The 26,934-nt window shown below is 39.8% G+C and overlaps 1 protein-coding gene across 1 annotated transcript in view; it reads left to right on the forward strand.

Annotated features, from left to right (window-relative positions):
- The window catches only part of ALG13 (ALG13 UDP-N-acetylglucosaminyltransferase subunit), a 145,693-nt gene that overhangs the window by 70,655 nt on the left and 48,104 nt on the right, over positions 1-26,934 (forward strand). The window contains exons 22-26 of the mRNA XM_073642375.1: positions 9,598-9,754; positions 10,946-11,072; positions 13,121-13,153; positions 13,711-13,766; positions 25,906-25,974. Coding sequence (XP_073498476.1) covers positions 9,598-9,754; positions 10,946-11,072; positions 13,121-13,153; positions 13,711-13,766; positions 25,906-25,974 — 442 coding nt within the window. The remainder of the gene's footprint in view (positions 1-9,597; positions 9,755-10,945; positions 11,073-13,120; positions 13,154-13,710; positions 13,767-25,905; positions 25,975-26,934) is intronic.

Consider the following 26,934-nt stretch of genomic DNA (forward strand, 5'->3'; position numbering starts at 1 on the left):
CCCCATAACAGGGCATCATGACATGAAATTTTTTTGCTTACATTTTTTTCCCCTATTTTCCTCCTTAAAAACCTAGGTGCGTCTTATAGTCCGAAAAATACGGTATGTTTTTTGGTCTCCCCGCAACATCGCAGTGGAATGAAACAAGAGGCAATCCAAAACATTTCCAAAATGGTATCAATAAAATGTCAGCTCATGGCACAAAAAATAAGTCCTCACACAGCCCCAGATCCTGAAAAATGAAAAGGTTATGGGTCTGTGAAAATGGCAACACAAGTGAAAATTTTTTCTTTTCTTGCTAACTTCCAAATTTTTTTTTCACCACTTAAATAAAAAAAAAACTATACATGTTTGATATCTACATAGCTTCTATAGCCAGTCTAAATAACAAACATGCAATAAGTCGTAAGTCTTAGGCTGAGTTCACACGATGCGTTTTTCATGCGTTTCCGTGGCGTTTTTTGCTGTTGCGTAAACGTCGCAGAAACGCATGAAAAACGCATGGTAGAAGGGCAGCAATGTTCCCCAATTGAAATCCGCATGGGCTGTGCCCATGATGCGGATTTTTCCGCAGCGTAAACGCTGCTCTCAAAAATCCGCAGCATGTCAATTAATTTTGCAGAAACGCTGCTTTTTTGGCGCCATTGACTTGCATTAGACCGCATGGAATCCGCATCACTGTATATGTCGATGCGCTTTTCATGCAGTCTAATGTGCGGATGGTACCCGGGTGTGGATGAGTTGACTCTCATCCAGACCCAGGTACCATTAAAAAAAAAAAAAGAATAAAATAAAAAATATATACATACTCGCCTTCTGACGGCAGGCGCAGCGCTCCTGCTTTGTTCCCCGCACTTCGCGGTTGAATGAAGAAGAACCTTCGCTGACGTCAGTCATGTGACGGGTCACGTGACGCTGACGTCGGCTGGTCCTTCAGTCTTCACTGCCGGTAGCCGGGACCGAGCGAAGCAAGACACCGGGGGCCATCAGAGGGTAAAGTATATATTTATTTTTTGACATTCACACACTATATAAATCCATGCCGGCTGCATGGATTTATATAGTGTGAAGTTGACAAGCACTTTCCAAGTGATGCTAAAATCGCTTGGGAAGCGCTTGTCAACCCGCATGCGGAAATGAAAGTGAACAATGAAGCGGTCTTCACTTTCATTTCCGCATGTCCCTGGCAGGAAACCGCATGTACAATCCGCATGCGTTTTTTCCTGCCAGGGAGATGCAGAAATGCTCAGGAAAAAATCCTGAGCATTTCTGCATCGTGTGCACATACCCTTACAGTCAATATGAACCTGTAAATATTACATACAACAGCAAATATCCAACATAATGTTCAATTATGACATACAGAATAAAATAATTAAAGCGAATAGATTACACATAAAAACAATTTAAAAAGGCATGATTAGAGGTGTACCATGATTAGAAGTGTATAAATAATACAATTTTTTTTTTTAAATACATGATCAGTATTCAAATAGTAATAACTTGAAATTATACAGGGGTCATTCAATGTCAAGTGAACCAATAAATATTGTCACTATATATATTTTTAATTCTTTTGAGAATTTGTTCTTTGGTAATACTGTTAGGGGATGCAAAATGTGAAGAAATTTTATCTATATATCTATAATATTATATCATTTTTGGCTTTTTTTTTAAATTAATTTTCAAAGTTGTGAAAAATGCTTATTTCTGTGTTTGCATGCCTTTTTAAGTTTCTCCTCAACTCAAGAAACTAGGTAGAAAAATGTGAATACATTCAAATCAGAACAGTACAGGCTTTCAACAGATATGTCACAATAATATCTTTAATATTTTACCCATGCAGAATCAAGCGCAAAATTTCAAAACTCATTTCTGAAAAATCAATGATATTAACCCCTTTACTCCCGAGGGTGGTTTGCACGTTAATGACCAGGCCAGTTTTTACAATTCTGACCACTGTCACTTTATGAGGTAATTACTCTGAAACGCTTCAACGGATCCCCCTGATTCTGAGATTGTTTTTTCATGACATATTGTACTTCATGATTGTGGTAAAATTTCTTCGATATCACTTGCGTTTATTTGTGAAAAAAATTGGAAATTTGGCGAAAATTTCACAATTTTCAAAATTTGAATTTTTATTCTGTTAAATCAGAGAGATATGTTACACAAAATAGTTAATAAATAACATTTCCCACATGTCTACTTTACATCAGCACAATTGTGGATCCAAAATTTTTTTTTATTAGTGTGCTAGAAGGGTTATAAGTTGATCAGCGATTTTGTCATTTTTCCAACAAAATTTACAAAACCATTTTTTTAGGGACCACATCACATTTGAAGTGACTTTAAGGGGCCTTTATGACAGAAAATACCCAAAAGTGACACCATTCTAAAAACTGCACCCCTCAAGGTGCTCAAAACCACATTCACGAAGTTTATTAACCCTTCACGTGCGTCACAGGAATTTTTGGAATGGGGGAAGAAAAAAAATGAACATTTAACTTTTTTCACAAAAATATTACTTTAGACCCAAATTTTTTTATTTTTTCAGGGGTAACAGGAAAAAATGGACTCCAAAATTTGTTGTGCAATTTCCCCTGAGTACGCAGATACCACATACATGGGGAAAAAACATTGTTTGGGCGCACAGCAGGGCTCAGAAGGGAAGGAGCGCCATTTGACTTTTTGAATGTAAAATTTGCTTGAATAATTAGCGGACGCCATGTTGCCTTTGGAGAGCCCCTGATGTGCCTAAACAGTGGAAACCCCCCACAAGTGACACCATTTTGGAAACTAGACACCTCAGGGAACTTATCTAGATGTGTGATGAGCATCTTGAACCCCCAGGTGCTTCACAGAAGTTTATAACATGGAGCCGTGAAAATAAAAAAATCTAACTTTTTCCACAAAAATCTTTTTGCCCCAATTTTTTTAGTTTCACAAGGGTAAGAGGAGAAAATGGAACCTAAAAACTGTTGTGCAATTTCTCCTGAGTACGCCAATACCCCATATGTGGGGAAAATACACTGTTTGGGCGCACGTCAGGGTTCAGAAGGGAAGGAGCACTGTGTGACTTTTTGAACGCAAAATTGCCTGGAATCAAGAGCGGACGCCATGTCGCATTTCGGGAGCCCCTGATGTGCCGAAATACTGGAAACCCCCCACAAGTGACCCCATTTTGGAAACTAGACCCCTCAAGAATTTTATCAAGGGGTATAGTGTACATTTTGAACCCAAAGGTACAACAGAATTTGCTAACATTTGGTCATCATATTGAATAAGTTGTCATTAGTCTTGAGCGCAAGTGCTCCCTACTTAAGTTTGCATCGGGTACTCGGGTATGCACCAAGTATCACAGGTGCTCGAATGACATGCTCGAGTCCTCGCCCCGCATGTTTCACGGTTGTTAGACACCCAAAAAAAAACATGCGGGGATCGCTCGTGCATGGCAGGCGATCCCAGCAACGTTTTTTGGCCGCGAAGCATATGGGGCAGAGACTCGAGCCTGTCACCCGAGTACCCGCGATACTCAGTGCATACCCGAGTAACCGATGCAAACGCAAGTAGCGAGCACTTGCGCTCAACACTGGTCGCCATATTGTCATCATTTTTTTTTTCTTTGCTTTTGAAAAAACCCAACCCTAATACAACCCTAACCCTAGCACAACCGTAACCCTAGAGTTTATTTTTTTACACCATTCCTCTTGTGGTATAAGTGATTAGATGACTTTATTCTTTGGGTCGGTGCGATTACAGCAATACCAGATTCATATCGGGTTTTTATGACTGACAGCTGTCACACACTATAAGATGCTTTTTTTGCAAAGACTAGTGTTTATAGCTCTCAAAATATGGTGATGCAATTTTTCCATATTTTGGCCGACAAAGTCATGTGACTGCTTGTTTTTTGCGGGACAAGTTGATATTTTTATTGGTACCATTTTCGGGCACATGACCTTTTTTGATCGCTTTCTATTCTGATTTTTGGGAGGCAGAATAAACAAAAACCAACAATTCAGGAATTGTTTTTTTGCATTTTTTATGCCGTTCCGCGTGTGGTAAAATTGATAATGCAGCGTTATTCTTCGGGTCAGTGCATTTACAGCGGTACCGCATTTATATAGTTTCTTTATGTTTTGCCGCTTTTACACAATAAAAACTATTTTCTAGAGAAAATAATTTTTTTGTATCGCTTTATTCTGAGAGCTGTAAATTTTATTTTTTTTTCGGACAGTGGAGCTCTGTGGTGGCTTGTTCTTTGCTGGACAAGATGACGTTTTTAGTGGTAACATTTTTATTTACATTAGTCTTTTTGATCGCGTGTTATTCCATTTTTTGTTTGGCGGTATGATGATAAAGCATTGTTTTTTGCTTCGTTTTTTTTTTTTTTTTACCGTGTTCACTAAAGGGGTTAACTAGTGGGACAGTTTTATAGGTCAGGTCGTTCCGGACGCGGCGATACCATATATGTGTACTTTTATTGTTTTTTTTTTTTTCATAATAAATATTATGGGTTCAATATATTTTTATTTTTTGGTGATTATTTTTTCTTTTTTAATATTTTTACAATTTTTTTTTTCTACTTTTTTTTTTTTACTTTTACACATTGTCCCACTATGGGACTTTCACTTTTTGGAGCCTGATCGGCTGCATGGCATAGAGAGCAGCAGCTCCCTTTGTCATGCTGCCTGTCAGCGCTGCACACAGGGGAGACATAACTTTGGTCGCGCACTGCGCATGACCAAAGTAATGTCCTGCCTCCTGGTGACCCGGATGTTGTCATGATGACATCGGGTCATCATGGCAACATCCGGAAGCCGCCGCAGACATCGCTGGACGCCAGCAGGAAAGGTGAGTATACCGATCACCTCCCCCCTTGCCACCGCAATGCTGTGATCGACTTTGATCGCAGCATTGCGGGGGTTAATGTGCCTGGAGCGGTGCGGGACCGCTCCCAGCACATAGCACCGGGTGTCAGCTGTGACAATCAGCTGACACTCGGCGGCGATCGCAGTGCGTGTAATAATACGTAGCTGGTCCATAAGTCCCAGGGCACAGCTACGTACTAGTACTGACATGGTCGGAAAGGGGTTAAATTAGCAAAACATTCACATGTGCTTCCTGTGCTCCTAGCCACATCTGTACCAAATTCAAGTTGGGATCTCAATGGGATCATACCAAAAAAAAAAACCCTATATAAACAGTGTCAATTCAAAAATCTTGAATTCGGATCTGTTCAGTTTGTGGTCTAAAAGTGGTAGGGTCTATGTTTCCAAATTAAAAAAAAACTCATGTTTTTTTTAGCTATTGGGAGGGTGGGAGGGATGCTTCAGCTGCATCTTCACACGACGAACAGCTGACTGGACCGTGAGACGAGCTTTATAAACACTCAAATCTTCCCGCTCAGACTGCTCTCCACTCATCCAGTCACATCTTCCAGATCTGACCAGTAACGGACAACCTGAGCAGATTCTAGAAAGGTGAGTACCACAAGCACACCTCAAAAAGGGTGTAGAATGTAGCAATAATTACAATAAAAAAAAGTAACTTATGAATAAATACATGAAGGGGAAAATTTAAGGGGTTAATACTGACAGAAGTGAATTATTTAAAAAAAACGAGCTAGGCAAAGGAGAACTCATGTCCTGACATGCCTGGACAGGTGCCCTCTCTTGCTGAGTTAAACACAGTAGTCTCAACAAAGGCATCAAAAGAGTCAGTGTACTACAATCTGGGTTGGTGTGTTCAGTTTCAGTGCATTTGTATTAATAGTTTAATGTTTTTCTTTTAGTATTAATACTAACTTTAGTTAAAACTGTAACTGTTACTACATAGTGTAGAGTACTTAAAATCTCCATTTTTATTCGCGTTACTATGGAACTGAGGTCCCCAACCTTTCTGACCTTGAGAGCCACATTCAGCTCTGAGCGAGGCTTGCGAGCCACATCCAGCTCTCGCCACCCTCACAGTAGTGACACCCAGAGACCCCATTACTGGTATGACAGCCAAAGTTTGCCCACAGAAATTACACTGAGGCAGTATACCAAGATCCAGGGGTTCCTACCTTACCCCTTTTCGATCTGCACTTCTATGAGGGGCAACTCACAAGTCACCATCTCAATCAAAGGAAAAAAACTACACTGACCCGGAGATCATTCTGCAGCTTAAAGAAAAATTTTAATTCATTCTCAGCAGAAGTGAGCAGTTCATGATACTAACTACATTACCAAAGAGTTGGACATGCAAAAGAATAGAAAACTAATTTAACATTAGCAGTAGAATGGCTAGAAAAAACGAAATCTCTAGTTACAGAAAAAGGTTTCATGTCTTGTCCTGATCCTAAGACAGGCAAAGCATTAGATAAATCTATAGTGGATAAAGTGAAAGATTTTTATAATAGTGATGAAGTGAGCCGAATTATGCCTGGCAGGAAAGATTGTGTGTCTATGCAAGTCAACGGCCAAAAGAGGCTGGTTCTTGCCATTTTGTAAGAGACCTATGTTTTTTTTTTTTTTTAAAAAAAAAAAGAATACTACTTTCTGCAAAAATAGGATTTTCAAAATTTGCTGACCTGCGATCTAAGTATTGTGTCCTGGCTGGTGGTAGTGTTACTCACTCGGCACACCAGAACACTAAACTCATAATTTAAGGAGGTAAGCTGAAAAATATTCAGTTTGAGTCCAACCTTGATTACAAAGTATGTCTCACTCAAATAATGTGTCCAGAAAAGAGTTCAAACTGTTACCTAAATATTTGCAAAAAATGTCCTCCAGTAATGGCTTTCAAAGAAAAAATATTAAATCATTTCGAAGAGGCGATGGTAGAAAAAATAACTTATAAACAGTGGATATCTATTGACAGATGTACTTTTGATACGGTTTCTGAAAGTACAGAAGACTTTGTCGAATGTTTTTGTGAGTAGCTGATAGTCCTTAAAAAACACTCATTTATAGCTCGTCAACAGCCGGACTACTATAACCACCTCAAACCAAGTGAGGCAGTAATAAGCCTAGACTATTCAGAGAACTATTCCTTTGTTGTTCAGGATGAGGCACAGACATTTCATTGGAACAATGAACAAGCAACTGTCCACCCTTTTGGGGTCTATTACAACGAGAATGGAGAAATAAAATACAAAAGTGTCGTTATGATATCTGAGTGCTTACTTCATGACTCAATAGCTGTTCATTTGTTCCAAAAAAAATTGATTTCAGTGACAAAAACAGATATCCTACCAAGTTTGAGTAAGGTCTACTACTTCTCGGATGGCTCTTCAGCACAGTATAAAAACAGGAACAACTTTACAAATGTATGCCATTACAAGAAAGATTTTGGAGTGGAGGCTGAATCACACTTTTTTGCCACAGCTCATGGCAAAGGTGTATGTGATGGTTTAGGAGGCACTGTGAAACGTCTTGCAGCTCTGGCTAGCCTCCAAAGACCATATTCAGACCAAATCTTAACACCCTTGCAACTTTTCAGCTGGAGTGAGAAAAATATTCCTAACATACAGTTCATGTACTGTACAAACCAGGACTATGAAGAAGAGGAGAGTTTGTTAAAGGAAGCAGAACCCATTAAAGAGACTCTGCAATACCACACTTTGATTCCATTGAGTCAGACAGAAATAAAAACAAGGATTTTTTTTCATTCAGCAATGACAGTGAAGTACATGAAGTGATTGAAGATGGCACAAGATTGGCAATGGTGACCTGTGAATATGTTGGGCACTGGTGGCTGGCTAATGTACTCTCCAAAGATGGTCCATCCCTATCCTTTGTGTATTCAAGAAAACCAGACCTATTAAAAGTAAACAAAAATCAGATATTCACTCAGGTGGACCCAAACACCATAAAAGCCAGACATACTCTTTTACTAAAAATTACCATTTCCTTTCGTGTCAGAGATTAAATCTCGCCCAGTAGAAGGGACAAATTGATGATAAAAGCTCAGTTTAAAGACTTACTATTTAATTGTTCAGACTAGTTGATTTTTATTTTTATTTTAAAGCTTGATGATTTAACTACTATACTCTGTTTAAAAACTTGAAAAAGGACATGTCATAAAAATAAAAAAAAATTATACACAAATATTTATTGCTTCTTTTAATTAGTATTATACATATGATTAGGATGAGATTTTGTATTTAGAAAATCTCTTAAAAATATCATCCCAAGGAGAGCCCAACTTGAATCCTTGTACAGATGTAACCAAGAACACAAGTAACACCTATGCCTTTTTTGAAACAACATATTGTTTTTTCAATATTGTGCATCAAAATTTTGAATTTGACTCCTCAAAAACAAAATATGAACAAATATAATCTTGTGACATAGCAACTAAAGCCTGTACTGTTCTAAATAAAACAGTGCCTCTCCCATCACTTTCTTATTTCTAACCTGAGATATGATAAAATGTAACATCATAGAAGCGCAGAATTCAGGCTTTTTCAAAACTTTAGAAATCTACGAAAAATTAACTAATATAGATAAAAATGCACAAAACTTTGTGTAATTCACTAAAGTAACACTTCAAATTCTTTTTTTTTTCTTTTTTTTTTTTGACAACGGGTAAAAAAAAAAAAAAATTCATATTTGCATCACTTGACATGAAATGATCCATAATACATAGACTTGAGATATGTAAACAATTTTAAAAGCAAGTGACTAGCGCATAAGCTGCATGATTAGACTACGGAAATGTTATGGCCAAATACTGATATTAAAAAAAAGTGTAAGTAATAAATTATTACATTTCATTATGCTGGAATGTGAAAACATGTATAAACGAACATGAAAAAATCTGAAGAGAACACTGAATGTGTAAAGTAGATGCTGACCTCCTATGCAGAGAACTTGGGCCCAACTTGCGTTTCACCTTAGCTTTAACTAGGGACACACACACTGTCAGGATTCTCTGGCGCTGGGAGCAGGTGGTCATGTGACCAAAGGCATGCGATATGCACACTCCCAACCACATTTTGACAGTGCGTGGCCTCGCTCAATACAAATTAACTGAGTGAGGCCACGTATGTCTAGTCGGAATGTTGCAGAGAGTATGCATATTGCATACTTGGGGTCACATGACCTCCCGATCTTACTACTGTCACCGAAGAAACCTGACTGTGCGCACTGTAAAGATTCACAAGTCTACAAAGTGACTGCAAAATTTCATGACCAACAAACAACCCCTTTAAACTCATTCTGCACTCTATGTACTGTGCTACATTGAGACCATAGAGTCCAAAATGTTTAACCAAACCTAACTTCCAAAATGCATTTTAGCCACAAATTCACAGTTAAGTTTTAAAGCTTAGGCTTCAGTTAGACATTTCCATAGTAATTACAATTAGTCAGGTCAATAATAGAATGGCAGAAACTTTGTATTCCATAATGGTTACTGAAATCTTCAATATAACCCTTTTTTTTTTTTTTTTTTTTTAATTACTGAAATGGGTGCATTTCTAATTGATGTAAAGCACCGGATTTTTTTTTTTTTTTGCTTTTTTTAATTCAAATGTACTTAATATTTTGTATAGGATTTGTGTGCCTAGTGAATCTTTCATAATTCCTTATCTATGCTACTCAACAGATCCTACACACGGAGCAGAAGGCAGATGCCCTGTGTAAATAAAGAATGTCAATTTGGGTTTATGTCGGACCGAGATGAGGAGCAACGAGGCCTAGAAGAAACTATAACTTATTATGAAATTGAGGAAGCTGATGAGACTCCTTTTTCTCAATTATCTGTAAGTATCTCCTGAGGATGGATCATTCATGTAAATACAAAATTTGCCCAGGCCTGCCTGTGAGGAAGGCAGGTGGTTTCCTATGCAGCAACTTGGGTATTGCAACCAGTATCTGCAGTCTGACTATAAGATTTGTAGCATCTATAAATGGATGGATGCATGAGGACTAGGATACAGAAGGACAAGGTCCATAATGCCTTTAAAGGGAATCTGTTACCCCCTGGGAGATATGAGACTTCTACTATGGCCATACAGGGTGTAGAAAAGTAAAACTATACTTACCTGTATGGCTCATAGTAGAGGTCTGATTGCAGAAAAAAAGTGGCTTTTATAAACTGTTTCCACAGGCTTGGTGTCCAAGGGACGCCAAGAAATCCCCGCCTATCTGTTTGTTCAGGAGTCAGGGAGCACAGTGCACATCACAGGGCCCTGTGACCTGCAGGGGAGGGGAGGAATATGGTAATTAATCACATAGGCGGGGATTTAGGGGAATAATAAACAGATAGGTGGGGATTGCTTGGTATCCCCGGGACACCAAGCCTGTGGAAACAGTTTATAAAAACCACTTTTTTCCTGCAATCAGACCTCTACTATGGGCCATACAGGTAAGTATATAAGTATAGATTACCGTTCTATAACCTGTATGCCCATAGTAGAGGCCTGATATCGCCCAGGGGGTGACAGATTCCCTTTAAATAAAGAGACATCTGGACAAAGCACCTGGGCATAAGTAGCTTAAAATGTAAAAATCTAATATATAAAATGAATTTATTGGCTTGGTAGAGAGAAATTAAAACTAAAGAAATCTTTTTACCACTTAAACAAAAAATACATTACACAAGCTTCATATCACAGTTGTTATACTTGGCTGGAAAATCATGTTGCCAGGTCTTTATTGTACCACACAATGAACACTGTAAAAAACAATAACTTATCCCTCAAAGAGCAAGCCCTCATGTGACTGTAGATGGAAAAAATAAAAAAAAAGCCATGTTTCTTGGAAGAAGGGAAGGGAAAAACAAAAACCGGACTTGGCCATTAGGGATGGCCTAATGATTTTTGAAAGTTTTATATATTTAAAAACAAAAAAAGTTTGACTGTTTTTAACAAAGTGCCATTGTATGTAATTGTAACTACAGGTGTAGACACTGTATCAGTCTGGGTTTAAAATGTTGTCCTGTTTTCTCCCAGAATCCAGGAAGTCCAATGGTTCCTGCTCCAGGTTTTTGGGTAGCAAGGAGCAATCCTGGTCCCATTGGCCCTGTCAAGCAAAATTTAAATTCATCAGAGGAAGATATTGATGAACCAAGTGATAATGGTAAAGTTCATATCCTATACTTCTGTATTTTTTTTTTCTACTGGTTATACGGTATGTATCAATAAAAACATCTTTGGTTTACTTTCGACTAATGTCGATTATAATACAGTTTATAATGGCCTTGACAAGGATGAGGCCACTATAGTAGCTGGTAGTTTACTAAATCGTTCATCCTCCACATTGATGATTTTGGGGGTTTTGTCTGAATCCTATGGAATTTTTTTTTTTGGGCAAACAAATATTAGTCAGTTGGAGGCTAAACATATGATCGTTCAAGAGGAAAATCAAATATAGGCCCAAAAGAGGCTAGGTCTGGGCTTTTCCTAAACCCTTCTTAAACATAGGTTTACTGGAATATCAATCTCCTCATAATAAATTTGGTGCATCTTGGCTATCTTTGCACCACAAACTGAAATCTATGCCTGCCATTTGCTGAGGTAGATATACACTATATTTTAGACAGATTACTATTGTAAATTATAGCAAACCTGCTGGGCCATGGCTTGTCTCAACCAGTCTTCAGAAAAGTGGTAGTGCAACACCTAATTAAGAAAAAAAAAAATTTACATTCTTGATTCCCACTTTTTTTTTTTTTTTTTTACATTTTTGTTCCCTTAAATCAATGCCACAAGTGATTAAAAGACACTGAAATCTATGTCTTATTAGAGAAAAATGGTTCGTTCCCCTTCTCCTTCACTTGTCTCCTGAACTCTCCAATCTTGACTCTGCTCAAACCAGTCCTCCGAGAAGACAGGTTAGCAGCTCATTGAGGGATCAGATTACAATTGCTTAAAGAACCTGTCATCAGGGATATGCATATTAAACTAAATGTATGAGTTAATACATACATTCAGTGATTAAATCCGCAGCTTGGTTGTTTTAAAATCATTAGAAGTTTTGCTGTCTGTGCATCGTGGCGGGACTGTGGGTAGGGAGGGTCTTCAGCTCTGCTCCAGCCCCTCTGCTGCCTCTGGTTTCTTTATCCTGTACCTTTTTTTATTTAAATGTTGTGCCTGTGCCATCCTAGCCATTGGCTGCGCTTGCGTCGATTGATCTCCTGGCAGCCTTCAGGAAAATGGCGCTGACGCATGCACAGATATTAAGATCATGCCTCAATGATGAGCCGAGATCTCAATCTGCACATGCGCTGCAACGGGTGCTATTTTTACTGAAGACTGCCGGAGGTCAGTCTGCACATGCACCGCTACGGTGCCATTTTACTGAAGCACTTGGTGAGATAAATCTGCCCAAGCACCGCCCATAGGATGGTGCAGGCACTTATATAAGGAAGAGGATAAAGACTACAGAGGCAACGGAGAGGCTGTGGCAAATCCGAAGACTCTACCCACAGTCCCGCCTCAATGTACGGAAACCAAAGCTTCTAATTTGAAAACAGCTAGGCTGCGGATTCAGCGCCATTATGGCCATACCTTTTAGTTTAAAATGCACAACACTTATGACAAGTTCTCTTTTTAAGTTTGAAGTCTACAGAGCAGAGGTGGAGGTTAAGAGGAGCTGGAGGGACACACACACACACACACACACACACACACACACACACACACACACACACACACACACACACACACACACACACACACACACACTCTGTTCTGATTTCTAGTAAGCACTTTACTATTTCTAAGGTACATTAATGCATGTGCATTATATTGTTGTTTATAATGGTGTGCTACAGTGTATGGTGAGCAGGATCTTTCCTCTTTTTTGTGTACAGTTTATTAGAGACCTCATGCCAGCTAGTGTCCTCCCACTATTTTGAAAAGTCACTTGAAACCTTGAAACTAAAGGCTGTAGTTGGTGCCAAGTAGAACAGTCATACCCAAATAATCCAGAATGTGAAGGATTCTTGTTTTTGTTACCAGCAGGATAAATTATGGTAATGGTTTAGAAAGCTATTATTTCCTGTGAGGTTCCAATTGTATGTGTATATACTTGTATTGTTGCACTCTCTGGTATAATTTATTTTCAAGTTTGACAAAACAATGGTTGTGCTAATAGAAATAACTATTATAATGTATTTTCTGCAGGAGAGTATCATGGAGACTTCATGTATACTTCAGGTTAGTGAAATGTGTAGGTGATTAAAAAATATATCATGTTCACTTCTATGCAACCAAGGTTGAAATGTATGAAGACTGATGTTGCACCAAATTTCTTTAGGCACCCACCTCTTAATAAACTTGGGTGGTTATGTGCCAGAAAATTATATATTGATATAATTTACAACAATTTAATTTTGTGATGTACAATATAGTAATTTTTTTACACTCCCCCGTTAGTGATGCACCTTTTGATATGCCCCACTTACTTTATAGAAAAGGGGCACAGCTGGGGCAAAAAGTCTCAAATTTTGTGCAAATATTCCTTGTGCCAACTTTCAGGAGGAACACAAAGCTTGAATCTACAGCACTTATTATTCCGTTCGAGAAACTGACACAAAATGAAAATCAAGCACACACCATGCTAGTAAACGGGCTTTTCTGCTTCAGTTTGCATTTATTTTTCCATATGAATTACATTGTTGGTTTTTCTTAAACAGAAATTGATACATCTGTGAACCGAGTCTTAACCTGTTTTATTCGGAATTACCATTACTACTTTGTATTTTTTTTTCCAGATGGTACATTTGAGAATGCTACTTTATATAGTACAACAGAGTCCACTCAGAATATGGTAATTGACTTTTTACTGTGATTTGTGTCCATATCGATCATATAATTAACTTTTATGCATCTCAAGTTTACCAAAATTCCCTGAGCCTAGCCTTTCAAAATCAATGTCTCTGAGAATTTCGTAATCATTTATTTTTGAGACTTGTCTAAATTACTGTTTTTTGTGTGCAATGACCTATTACCTTCCATACAGTCAGAGCTATGTTCCACTTATCCATACATTAGAACAAGGTTATTCTTTTGTACGTCATATTTAATAGCAAACAAAATAAGCAGTCAACCCACCGCTTAGTCTGTGGACCATGGACTCCTGTGTACGGACATCCAAGACTCAGTTAAACCGAAGTAGGCCATGAGTAATAACACATCGGTCTAAAATGTATAGACTATGTGCAGCCTTCTTTTTTTTTTTGAGTCAATACTTTGCTGTTAAAGACTCACTTCCTCCCATCAAAATTTTTATCCTGTTAATATATTGCAATCATCATATTATATAGCACTGTGTACTTACAATTGCTCATTTTGCCTTTCTACTCAGCTAATTCTTCCTTTCCATTAGGTCTATGACATCACGTGATTAAAATCTGACTAGCTGAACCCTTCTAAGCTCTATGTAGAAACAGGAGATCAATTTTCCCTGTAGGAGTCATCATTCACTGCAAAAGTCCCTGGCAGGGGAAGGAGGTAGCAGCTGGGTTAGGATTTGAAGGTGGGGATGATAAATGCATGGACAAGAGATTTTCTGTTTCTACAGAGAGTAGATAAGAGAAGAATTAGCTTGGTAGAAAGGGAAAATGAGCAATTCTCGGTACACAGTGCGATTATAATGATTGCTATATATTAAGAGGATAAAAACTTTAATGGAAGTGCTTCTTTAAGGTGTTTTTGAGTTTTGTTTATTTTTTGTATTTTTTTCCAGTTCCAGGTTTTTAAAACAATGCCTGTCGGAAGGAAAAAAGAATGCGAGTCACTTAAAGCGGCTCCAAACATATACTGTTTGTATAACTTCCAAAATACTTTGAAAACTCTTCAAAACTGCTTCAGGAAATAAAAAACAACTCTGCACACAACCTTGGGGTGGTGATACAGGCTTTGGATTTTTAATATACATAAAATAAACTAGCTATTTAAAAGGATTCTTCTTGTTGCCGGATTTTTTTTTATTTGATTTGTGTTCATCTAGAATTGACTTTATGGACTTGCATGGCATTTGAAATCTTACCTAATAATCCTTGACTGCAAATTTCCTTAGTGTTAAATTTGCCATACACACATTAATTGGGCATAATTTGGCTGATCAATCATCCATGGAAATGTTTGAACAATTCCACAAGCAACATGGGTTTAAAAAAAATATATATGACAATTCAGGTGATCATGACAAGCACAAATTATCAGCTGATCACTAAATTTCTGTAAAGGTCCAATCTATTAAAATATGAAATTAATTGCCTCGATCAGGAAATGGCGTAAATGGAAAAGACAATCAAACCACCTGAATTGTGTTAATAAGCAAACGAAGCATTATATGTTCAATGATACTAATTTCTTGTAAACGTCATCTCACTGCTCAACAAACATGCCCTCAGTTAGTCCCATCAACATTGCTTTTTCCTCACCACCTCCTCAGAGCCATAACTTTTTTTTTTTCCTGTCCACATAGACGTATGAAGGATTGTTTTTTCTTGTGGGACAATTTTACCTTGTAGTATACTGGAAAACGGGGGAAAAAAATCCAATTGGGGAGAAATTGTGGAAAAAAAAAAAACCCGCAAGTCTTTGGGAGTTGTTCTTATGGTGCACATATTGTGGTACAAATGACCTCGCAATATGATTCTCCTCATCAGTACGATTATGATGATGCCAAACGTTCAGATTTTTTCATTATTCTAGTGGTGAAAAAAAATTCAGAAGTTTTGAAGAAAAAATTTTCTGGGTTTGTCACAATTTTCTGAGGCTTGTAACGTTTTCCATTTTCAGTCAATGGAGCTGTGTGACAGCTTAATTTTTTGCAGGGTAAGAAAACATTTTTATTTATACTATTTTGGGATAGATATGATGTTTTGATCGCTTGTGACCGCATATTTTGTGGCATTGTAGCGACCAAAATTTAGCGCTTTTGAAATTTATTTTTTTTTTTTCGCTCCGTGTTTACTGATTGGGTTAATTTTCATATTGTGATCGGACTTTTTTTAAATGCGTCAATACCACATTTTTTTTTTCTTTGTAATAGGGGTGATTTGAACTTTTTTTTTTCCATATCTTTTAAATCTTTTTTTTTTTTTCCCCAGGACGACGTCCCTCATGACAGCACGATGGGAGGTTGTCCTTCTCATCCTCTAGGGACAGGAAACACATGAGAGGTTAAAAGCCCCCCTCTCCACCACACCCTCCATGTTTTTCCTGTCTCTAGCAGGACAGACGCAGAGAGGAGCGCATCGGTGCGAAGATTCATACCAGAGAGCCCAGTGGGATCGGGGGGGAATCTTCTCTCCCCTTCCCCGACAAGAAGCTCCAGGCCGAAACCTCACTATAGAGGTCCCTCAGCCTGTCAGTAGAGCGGGACGTAGCTCCTGATGCCGCCTCCCTCTCAGGAGGGCTCTCGGCGCCACGCTACTCTCCCCTGCAGCAGTTTAGCGGCATGAGCTCCATTGAAGGGCGCGCTTCCGGGTCTGTGGCCAAAGATGAGGTGGATGCGTTTCAGCCTTTAACGCATTTCCAGTTCCGGCGGGACCTGCGGCTCAGGACTGCACGGTGTGCATTCCAATGTGGAACGCAAGAGAAGCTCATTGCGGCATCCGACATCTAGGGAAAGGTAAGACCCTATGAAGGGTGCTTATTCCTCTGGAAACAGGCACAACGGCCCGTAAAAAACCTCAGAGATGTTCTACATGCAATAGCCGCTTACCAGGAAACGCGCAAAAAACAACTTTATTCCGAGTGTATAGCGAAGGTCCTCGAGGAACAATCCACCCTTATGCCAGACATGCGATCTATGATCCGCGAGGAAGTTCGGAGTTCAATCTCCAGCCTTATACCACCTCAGTCAGTACAGGAACCATCCCGTCACAAAAGGGCTAGATGGAGGAATCTTCTGACGCATAAGATTTTTCTTATGACTTTGATCAAGGTCTACAGACAGGAGAAATGTCCCCACAGGTCCCTTCTGAGGATCGGAAGAGATATCTCTCTTCATCCGAAAACACAGCAGGAATACTATGGGGATTGAGGATGCTCAGATCCCACATACCATACAAGACAAGATATTTGAGGTCTAAGATACAAGAGTAAAAGAGTGTTCCCAATCAATGAACATATGAAATCTATGATCTTGGAAGAGTGGGAAGATGCAGAAAAATGTCTCACCATTCCAAGAGAGTTCAGGGCTCGCCTACCCTCCAGCCCAGAGGAAGAAAAAGTTTGGGATGAAGCCCCTAAAATTGACATACCTAGCAAAGACCTCCAATTCCTTTTGAGGATTCATCTTGCCTTAAAGATGCTATGGATCGGAAGGCAGATGGGCTCCTGAGAAAAAGCTGGGAAGCCTCAGCAGCAGTTAAGACCAATATAGCCGCAACCTCGGTAGCAAGATCTATGTCCCTTTGGATAGATGAGCTGTCGTCACTAAGTAAAACCAATACTTCTCGGGAGGTCATCCTAGATACTCTTCCCATATTAAAATCAGCCACCCTGTTTATGGCGGACGCAGATTCTCAGCTAGAGGTAGCGTGTTATCCAATTCGGCAAGACGTTCTATATGGCTAAAATCCTGGTCAGGAGACTCCCATTCTAAGAAAAAACTTTGTGCAATCCCATTCTCAGGGGGCAATGTGTTTGGTCCTGTCCTAGATAATATCTTGGAGAGAGCCTCAGATGAAAAAGGGTTTCCGGAGGAAAGAAACAAAAAGTATCACTCCTTTCGTAAATCCTGAGTTTCCCAGAACCAGGATTACAAGGGGAAGAGTAAAACTGGAAGGTGGAGTTATTCCAAGGGAGATAAAGATAGATCCACCCGATTCACTTCAGATTCATCAAAAAGGCCCTGACTCCATAACAGTGTGGGGGGGGGGGACTCCGGTTCTTTTCCACGGGTTGGCAAACCATAACCGAAAACCCATGGATATTAACCCCTTAACCCCCGAGGGTGGTTTGCACGTTAATGACCAGGCCAATTTTTACAATTCTGACCACTGTCACTTTATGAGGTAATTACTCTGGAACGCTTCAACGGATCTCCCTGATTCTGAGATTTTTTCGTGACATATTGTACTTCATGATTGTGGTAAAATTTCTTCGATATCACTTGCGTTTATTTGTGAAAAAAACGGAAATTTGGCGAAAATGTTGAAACTTTTGCAATTTTCAAAATTTGAATTTTTATGCCCTTAAATCAGAGAGATATGTCACACAAAAGAGTTAATAAATAACATTTCCCACATGTCTACTTTACATCAGCACAATTTTGGAACTCAAATTTTTTTTTGTTAGGGAGCTATAAGGGTTAAAAGTTGACCAGCGATTTCTCATTTTTCCAACAAAATTTACAAAACCATTTTTTTAGGGACCACATCACATTTGAAGTCACTTTGAGAGGTCTTTATGACAGAAAATACCCAAAAGTGACACCATTCTAAAAACTGCACCCCTCAAGGTGCTCAAAACCACATTCAAGAACTTTATTAACCCTTCAGGTGCTTCACAGGAATTTTTGGAATGTGGAAGAAAAAAATGAACATTTAACTTTTTTCACAAAAATGTTACTTTAGACCCAATTTTTTTTATTTTCACAGGGGTAACAAGAAAAAATGGACCCCAAAATTTGTTGTGCAATTTCCCCTGGGCACGCAGATACCCCATATGTGGGGAAAAAACACTGTTTGGGCGCACGGAAGGGAAGGAGCTCCATTTGACTTTTTGATTGTAAAATTTGCTTGAATAATTAGCGGACGCCATGTTGCGTTTGGAGAGCCCCTGTGTGCCCAAACATTGGAGCTCCCGCACAATTGACCCCATTTTTTAAACTAGACCCCCCAAGGCACCAATCTAGATGCATAATGAGCACTTGGAACCCCCAGGTGCTTCACAAATTAATCCTTAAATATAAAAAAGTGTTTTTTTTTCCACTTTTTCATTTTTACGAATCCATTTGTGAAGCACCTAGGGGTTCCAAGTGCTCACTATGCATCTAGATAGGTGCCTTGGGGGGTCTAGTTTCCAAAATGGGGTCACTTGTGGGGGAGCTCCAATGTTTGGGCACACAGGGACTCTCCAAATGCAACATGGTGTCCGCTAACAAATTGAATGGAAAATCGGCTCAATTTGTTAGCGGACACCATGTTGCGTTTGGAGAGCCCCTGTGTGCCCAAACATTGGAGCTCCCGCACAATTGACCCCATTTTGGAAACTAGACCCCCCCAAGGCACCTATCTAGATGCATAGTGAGCACTTGGAACCCCCAGGTGCTTCACAAATTTGATTCGAAAAAGTGAAAAAAAAAACACTTTTTCATTTTTATGAATCAATTTGTGAAGCACCTGGGGGTTCCAAGTGCTCACTATGCATCTAGATTGGTGCCTTGGGGGGTCTAGTTTCCAAAATGGGGTCACTTGGGGGGGAGCTCCAATGTTTGGGCACACAGGGGCTCTCCAAACGCAACATGGCGTCCGCTAACAATTTGAGCCGATTTTCCATTCAATTTGTTAGCGGACACCATGTCGCGTTTGGAGAGCCCCTGATGTGCCTAAACAGTGGAGCTCCCCCACAAGTGACCCCATTTTGGAAACTATACACCTCAAGGATTTTATTAAGGTGTATAGTGAACATTTTGAACCCAGAGGTACGACACAGAATTTGATAACATTAGGTCATCATATTGAATAAGTTGTCATTAGTCTTGAGCGCAAAAGCTCGCTACTTGAGTTTGCATCGGGTACTCAGGTATGCACCATGTACTGCGTGTGCTCGAGTGACATGCTCGAGTCCCCGCCCAGATGTTTCACGGTTATTAGACACCCAAAAAAAAACATGCGGGGATCGCTCGTGCATGGCAGGCAATCCCCGTAAAGTTTTTTGGGCCGTGAAGCATATGGGGCGGAGACTCGAGCATGTCACTCAAATACCCACGATACTCAATGCATACCAGAACACCCGATGCAAACTCAAGTAGCGAGCACTTGCGCTCAACACTAGTCGTCATATCGTCATCTTTTTTTCTTACTTTTGAAAAAAATCACAACCCCATCACAACCCTAACCGTAGCGTTTATTTTTTACGCCGTTCCTCATGCGGTATAAGTGATTAGACGACCTTATTCTTCAGGTCGGTGAGACTACAGTGATACCAGAATCATAATGGGGTTTTTATGACTGACAGCTGTCACACACTAAAAGACGCATTTTTTGTAAAATCTAGTTTTTGCATCGCCATATTTTGAGAGCTATAATTTTTCCAGATTTTGGCAGACAGTCATTTGACGGCTTGTTTTTTGCGGGATGAGTTGACGTTGTTATTGGTGCGATTTTCAGGCACGTGACCTTTTTTGATCGCTTTCTATTCCGATTTTTGGGAGGCAGAATAAACAAAAACCAACAATTCAGGAATTGTTTTTTTTTTTTTTTTTTATTATTATTCTGTTCCGTGTGTGGTAAAATTGATAAGGCAGCTTTATTCTTCGAGTCAGTACGTTTACAGCGGTACCACATTTATATCGTATTTCTATGTTTTGCACTTTTACATAATAAAAGCAATTTTATAGAAAAAAATATTTTTTAGCATAGCTTTATTCTGAGAGCTATAACTTTTTTATTTTTCGGCTGATGGAGCTGTATGGCGGCTTGTTTTTTGCGGGACGAGATGCCGTTTTCAGCGGTACCATTTTTATTTATATTTGTGTTTTTGATCGAGTGCTATTACATTTTTTGTTTGGCGGTATGGTGATAAAGCATTGTTTTTTGCTTCGTTTTTTATTTATTTTTTTTACCGTGTTCACTGAAGGGGTTAACTAGTGGGACAGTTTTATAGGTCAGGTTGTTCCGGACGTGGCGATACCAAATTTTTTTTATAATAATTATTGATGGGTACATTATATTTTTATTTTTGGTGGATTATTTTTTTTTTAATATTTTTACAATTTTTTTTTTTTTTTTTTTTTCACTTTCTGATAGTTTTTATACTTTATTACTTTGTCCCACTGTGAGACTTTCACTTTTTTTTCTCTGATCGCCTGCATGGCACAGGAATGCAGCACCATCCCTGTGTCATGCAGGCTGTCAGCGCTGGACAGGGAGAAGATTGTTTGGAGATGCGCTGCGCATATCCAAAAAATCTTCCTGCTGTCTGGTGACCCGGATGTTGTCATGACGACATCGGGTCGTCATGGCAACATCCTGGAAGCCACGGCAGTCCGCGCGGGAAGCCGGAAGAGGAGGTGAGCATCTGCTCCTTCTTCTTTTTTTTTCTTTTTTTTCCCTAAGGAAACCCTCAGGGAAGTTCCAGACTATCATAAACCTGAAACCCCTGAATCAGAGTATAGAATACAAAAGATTCAAGATGGAAACTAGAAGAACCATCATTCCATTAATAAAACAGAACTCTGTAATGTGTACAGTAGATTTAACAGATGCATACTACCATGTACCTATTCATCCATCCTGCCATGCCTTCCTGAGGTTCGCATTAAGATACCAAGGGAAGATTCATCACTTTCAGTTCCACTGCCTGCCTTTCGGCCTATCTGCAGCACCCCGGATCTTCGCAAAAATGACGGAGGTGGCAGCAGCCCTAAGTAAAGCAGGTGTAAATATAATTATATAATACCATATCTAAACGATCTACTTTTGATAGTGGATTCGGTACCCCTCCTCAATCAACATCTATCCTGGACTATTCAGCTTCTAGAAAACCTCAATTGAGGTATAAATTGGCAAAAGTCCAGTCTATATCCAGAAATGCGAAAGGAGTTCTTCTAGATTCGCAGCAAGGAAGATCCTCTTGCTATAGACAAAATGGAAGATATCCGGAGAAGGATTCATTTATTCCAGAAGGAAGGGGCAGTATTTGTGAGGTATGCCATGAGGATTCTAGGACTCATAACATCCTGTATACCAGGTGTTCGATGGGCTCAAGCACATTCAATAGATCTACAACAGGTGTTCCTGAGCAGCTGGAAAGGACTTCAATCAGGTATAGACAAACAGATGACAGTTTCCTCGGAGCTAAAGTCTTCCCTAACCTGGTGGACATCTCGGATCAGCCTACAGAGAGGAATATCCAGGACACAGTCTCCGCAGTTACAAGTTACCACGGATGCCAGCCAGCTAGGTTGGGGTGGGGAAGTAGAAGGTCGGTACATACAGGGTACATGGACCCCAGAAGAAAGCAGGCAATCCTCCAACTACAGGGAGTTGAAGGCGATTTGGAAAGTACTCCAGGAATTTCAACATATCCTCATAGGGAAAAATGTAAAAATTTATTCAGACAATGTAACAACGGTCTCCTTCATTCGGCACCAAGGAGGCCCAAGAGGAATGCTCCTACAGTGCCTAGCCAAACAAATATTCCGAAGGGCAGAGATGACAGTTCTTTCCATAACAGCTCAAAGGGTCGGACAACTTGGCGGCAGACTTCCTCAGCAGGAAAACATTCTTATCTTAACTAAATCAAGACGTATTCCATCAACTCTCACCGCTGGGGCATCCCGTCAATAGACCTCTTTGCTACGCGCAAGAATGCAAAAGTGGGAAAAATTCTCTAGACCCAGGGGATACTTCCAATGGGATAGACGCTTTAGCCCAGAACTGGGGCGAAGGCCTGCTATATGCTTTTCCTCCCTTTACTCTAATTTCCAGAGTTTTAAGGAAGATTCAGAAAGAGGGAGCCACAGTGATGCTGATAGCCCCTTGGTGGCCCAAGAGAAGCTGGTTCCCTGCTATTAGGCCACATGGCCATAAAAGGACCATTTTTCCTACCAGAGAGAGGCGATCTGTTGACCCAGGGTCCTCTAGCATACCAGAACGTGCAGTTCTTACAATTGACAGCATGGATCCTGAAAGGCAGAGCTTAAGTGCTAAGGGTCTGTCAGAGGAATTTCCACCATGCAAGCCAGTCGTAAGCCTATCGCCTGTGCCATCTACACCAAAGTTTAAAGAAAATACTGCTCTTATGTGGGAAAACCTCTGGAGACCGGCTCTGAACCAGATATTCCAAACATCCTTGAATTCCTTCAACATGGTTTCGAGAGAGGTTTAACACCCAGCACGCTTAAAGTACAGATTCCAGCTCTTAGCGCCTTTCTGGATTACCCTCTGGTGTATCATCCTTGGGTAACAAGGTTTGCAAAGGCAGTCACGAGATTGAAACCTACGAGAAGGAAGCTAATACCTCCATGTGACCTTAATTTAGTTTTAACATCTCTGTGTAAGAGTCCCTTCGAACCTCAGGGGGAAGCTAGTATAAAGTTACTTTCAATGAAGACTGCCGCCTTAGTAGCAATAACCTCAGCCAAGAGAGTTTGAGAGATCCAGGCCCTGTCAAATACAGATCCTTATCTTCGTATCCTGGATGACCGGATAATTCAGTCGACCCATCCTTTCTTCCTGAAAAACCTAATCTCTTGGATTTATCTTGCCATCATTTTGTCAGCACCCAAATAATGAAAGAAAGTCAGTTCTACACACTTAACGTCAGAAGGGCGATATGTTGAGGTTACAAAACAATGGAGACAGGATTCAAACCACGATCATTTCAATGGCATACCAGCTGCAAGAAGAAGAACCTCCACCCGACATTAAGGCTCATTCTACCTGGGCTATATCAGCCTCCTGGGCAGAAGGAGCAGGAGCATCTTTAGAACAAATCTGTAGGGCCGCAACATGGGCCAATATAATTACCTTCTGTAGACATAAGTTGGAAATTTCATCTACCCAACAATTAGCCTATGGAATGAAAATCCTTCAGGCGGTAGTCCCACCCTAAAAATATGCCATCTGATTTGGTATTACTTTCGTCGTGCTGTCATGAGGGACGTCCTGGGGAAATAAGGAATTAGTCCTACCGGTAATTGTATTTCCAGGAGTCCATCATGACAGCACTATCACATTCCCACCCAGAATTCCTTATACATATGGCAACCCAGAACATCTGTGTAAAGGAAGTTCAATAAAGCAGAATAAAATTCATCCATCCTGGTGTGGTGATTGGAAAAAGCACTGAGGGTGTGGTGGGGGGGCTTTTAACCTCTCCTGTGTTTCCTGTCCTTTAGAGGATAAGAACAACCTCCCGTCGTGTTGTCATGATGGACTTCTGGAAATACAATTACCGGTAGAACTAATTCCTTATTTTTCCCTGTAATTTTTTTAGTCCCATTAGGCAACTTTTAACCTGTGATCATCTGATTGCTTGTGTTGTATACAGCACTGCCACAGCTTCGCTTTCAAGGGAGCTCTATAATGACAAGCACGAAGGTCCTCCAACAGACCCCCTGCTGTCATAGCACCCCATTGGCGACTCGCAATTATGTCACGGGTGCGCCTATGATATAACTCGCCTCCATGCTGGTGTGTGTTAAATGCCGCTGTCAATTTAACAGTGGAACTTAACAGGTTGACAATCGCAGGCAGTGCTTCAAAATGCCTGTGATTGTTAGAGGCAGGTCCTGGCTGCAAGACCAAGTCGTGAGCTCGCTCCATAACCCACTTCCAACTTGCGCCATTCATGTACAGCGAATTTCATGAAGGGGTTAAATGGTTACTCATTGAATTCAGTCCCATTGCTATGTACCCATACAATATGTCTTTGGAACAAGACCTTTGATAATTATTTGTAAAGCGCACACAGAATTTGAACATATTACTATACAAGTATTCCACCATTCTAACAATTTAGTTCATGAAATGTTTTCCCTAAATATTCCATGATAAACTGTGAGTGGTATTATTGGAACGTGGAAGCATTGAGCAACCACAGCTACTCAGCCAAGGAGTGGAGACAACGTAGGTCATCAAGTGCTGTGGTGCGGAAGTCACCAACTCTCTGACTCAATAACTGCTGACCAAACCTCCTCTGGCATTTCAGCACAAAAACGTCTTTGTGAACTTCATTGCTTGGGTTTACATGGCCAAGAAACTATGGGTAAACTTTACTTCACCAAGCACAATGCCAAGCATTGAATGGAGTGGCATAAAGATGCCACCACTATGCTCTGGAGCAATGGAAACATGTTGTGTAGCGTAACAAATCATGCTTCTCTATCTGGCATTCAATGGATGAGTCTTGGTTTGAATGTCAGGAGACCGTTACCTGCCTGACTGCTATGGAGCTGTATTTCAGGGATTGGCCTATGCCCCTTAAGTCCAGTGAAGCTAAATTGTAAAGCTTCAGCAAAGTCCTTTTGACAATTGTAGCTTCCGACTTTGTGGAAACAGTTTGTGTTGCAGCATAACTGTTCCCTAGTGAACAAAGGAAGGTCCATAAAGCTATGGTTGGGTGAGTTTGGTGTGGAAGATCTGAACTGGCCAGAGAGAGCCCTGACCTCAACCTCATCGAACACCTTTGGGATGAACAAAAATGGAGGTACCAATCCAGGCCCTTTTGTCTAATATTGGTGTGCAACCTCACAAATGCATTTCTAGATGAATTTTCAAAAATTCCCATAGACTCCTTCAAAATCTTGTAGAAATCCTTTCCAGAAGATTGGAATCTGTTACAGCTGCAAAGGGTAGCCAACTCCATATTAATGCTTATGGATTTGGAATGAGTGGTCTAAAAGCTCCCCTGTCATGTGCAGGTGTCGCAATACTTTTGTCCATGTAGTATAACTGATGTCTGTAGGAAGCTCAAGTATTCCCTGCTACTAAAGTCACTTTATTCAGCTGTCCCACATGCCAGGTTTTGGCAAAAAAAATGACAGTGCAAAATTGAGCAATAGCAAAGGTACATAAATACCCTAAAGTTTCTATGTCATGTGTATGTATATCTAAAAAGTTCTTATTTGTTTCTTAGATTTACACATAATGTTTTCCAATCAAAGTACTTTTTACACTTTTGTACCATTTCGGCTATCTTCACAATTAACTGTGGGTTACTCAATCACTTTTGCACATGCTTTTCCACGTCACTAATATTACTTCATGAATCTTTTACAGTCTCTGCAGGATGAAGTCACCCGTCCTTTGCCTACTCAAGATGATGTTCCTTATAAGTTCACAGAACAGGTGACCTTGAATTTTTAGGTTCACACATAACAGATGACAATTTTTGTGCTTAAATGCCTTCAAGATTGTCTGTACTAATTGACATTTGCTTTATAAAACGTATGCATTTTAAAATCAACAATTAAGATTCCTGTAGCTTTTTTTTTTTTACTCCCTTATCCCTTTATTTTATAGTCTACGTGATAACTTGCTTGTCGGCAAGTATCCTGCAATAAGGGCATTCATTTGTCAACGTGTCCTTTGCACTAAATACTGCATATAAAAGGTTAATTGGCAATTGTTTTTTTCCCAAGATTTGAACTGACCATTCACTACAATTGGAGTAAGGGGCTAGGGTGCTGTGCAGTTTTTCCTGAGGGTTTGTGCTTAGATTTTACTGTGCCTGTATACTTGTCAAAGGTTAATATTTGTTTGTTTTTTTCCTCAAATTGATCTGGTCAATTAAAATATCTTAACGGTAGGACATAATTATGGACTAACTTTAACCTGTCATTCTTAGAATTTTTATTCAAAGTATTATTTCTTTTATGTGCAAAATTTAAGCCAACACATTTCATAATGTAATTTTACTGGGGTAGTTTGTGTCTGTTGTTTAAGGACCACTAAGGTGAGACGTGTTTTTAAAGCATTTGCAATATCCAAATAAATAAGGTTGTACACAAAACCGACCAAATAAAGTAACATGAAATCACCCACTAGATAATAAAATTCTGTAATATCTTGGACATATCACCTCCTTACTAACCAGAATCCCACAATGTCTGTCTGCTATTTCATCTTTCTTCTCTGCTAGGTTCCTGAAACTTAATATGGATAAAACTGAATTCATAATCTTTCCACCATCTCACTCAGCCCCCCCCCCCACCTGACCTATCCATCAAAGTCAATGGCTGCTCACTCTCCCCAGTCCCGCAAGCTCACTTCCTTGGGGTAACCTTGGACTCTAATCTATCCTTCAAA

This window comes from Phyllobates terribilis, unplaced genomic scaffold (genome assembly GCF_046119375.1).
Source record: "Phyllobates terribilis strain yellow unplaced genomic scaffold, ASM4611937v1 Scaffold_7__3_contigs__length_470593459, whole genome shotgun sequence".
Lineage (NCBI taxonomy): Eukaryota > Metazoa > Chordata > Amphibia > Anura > Dendrobatidae > Phyllobates > Phyllobates terribilis.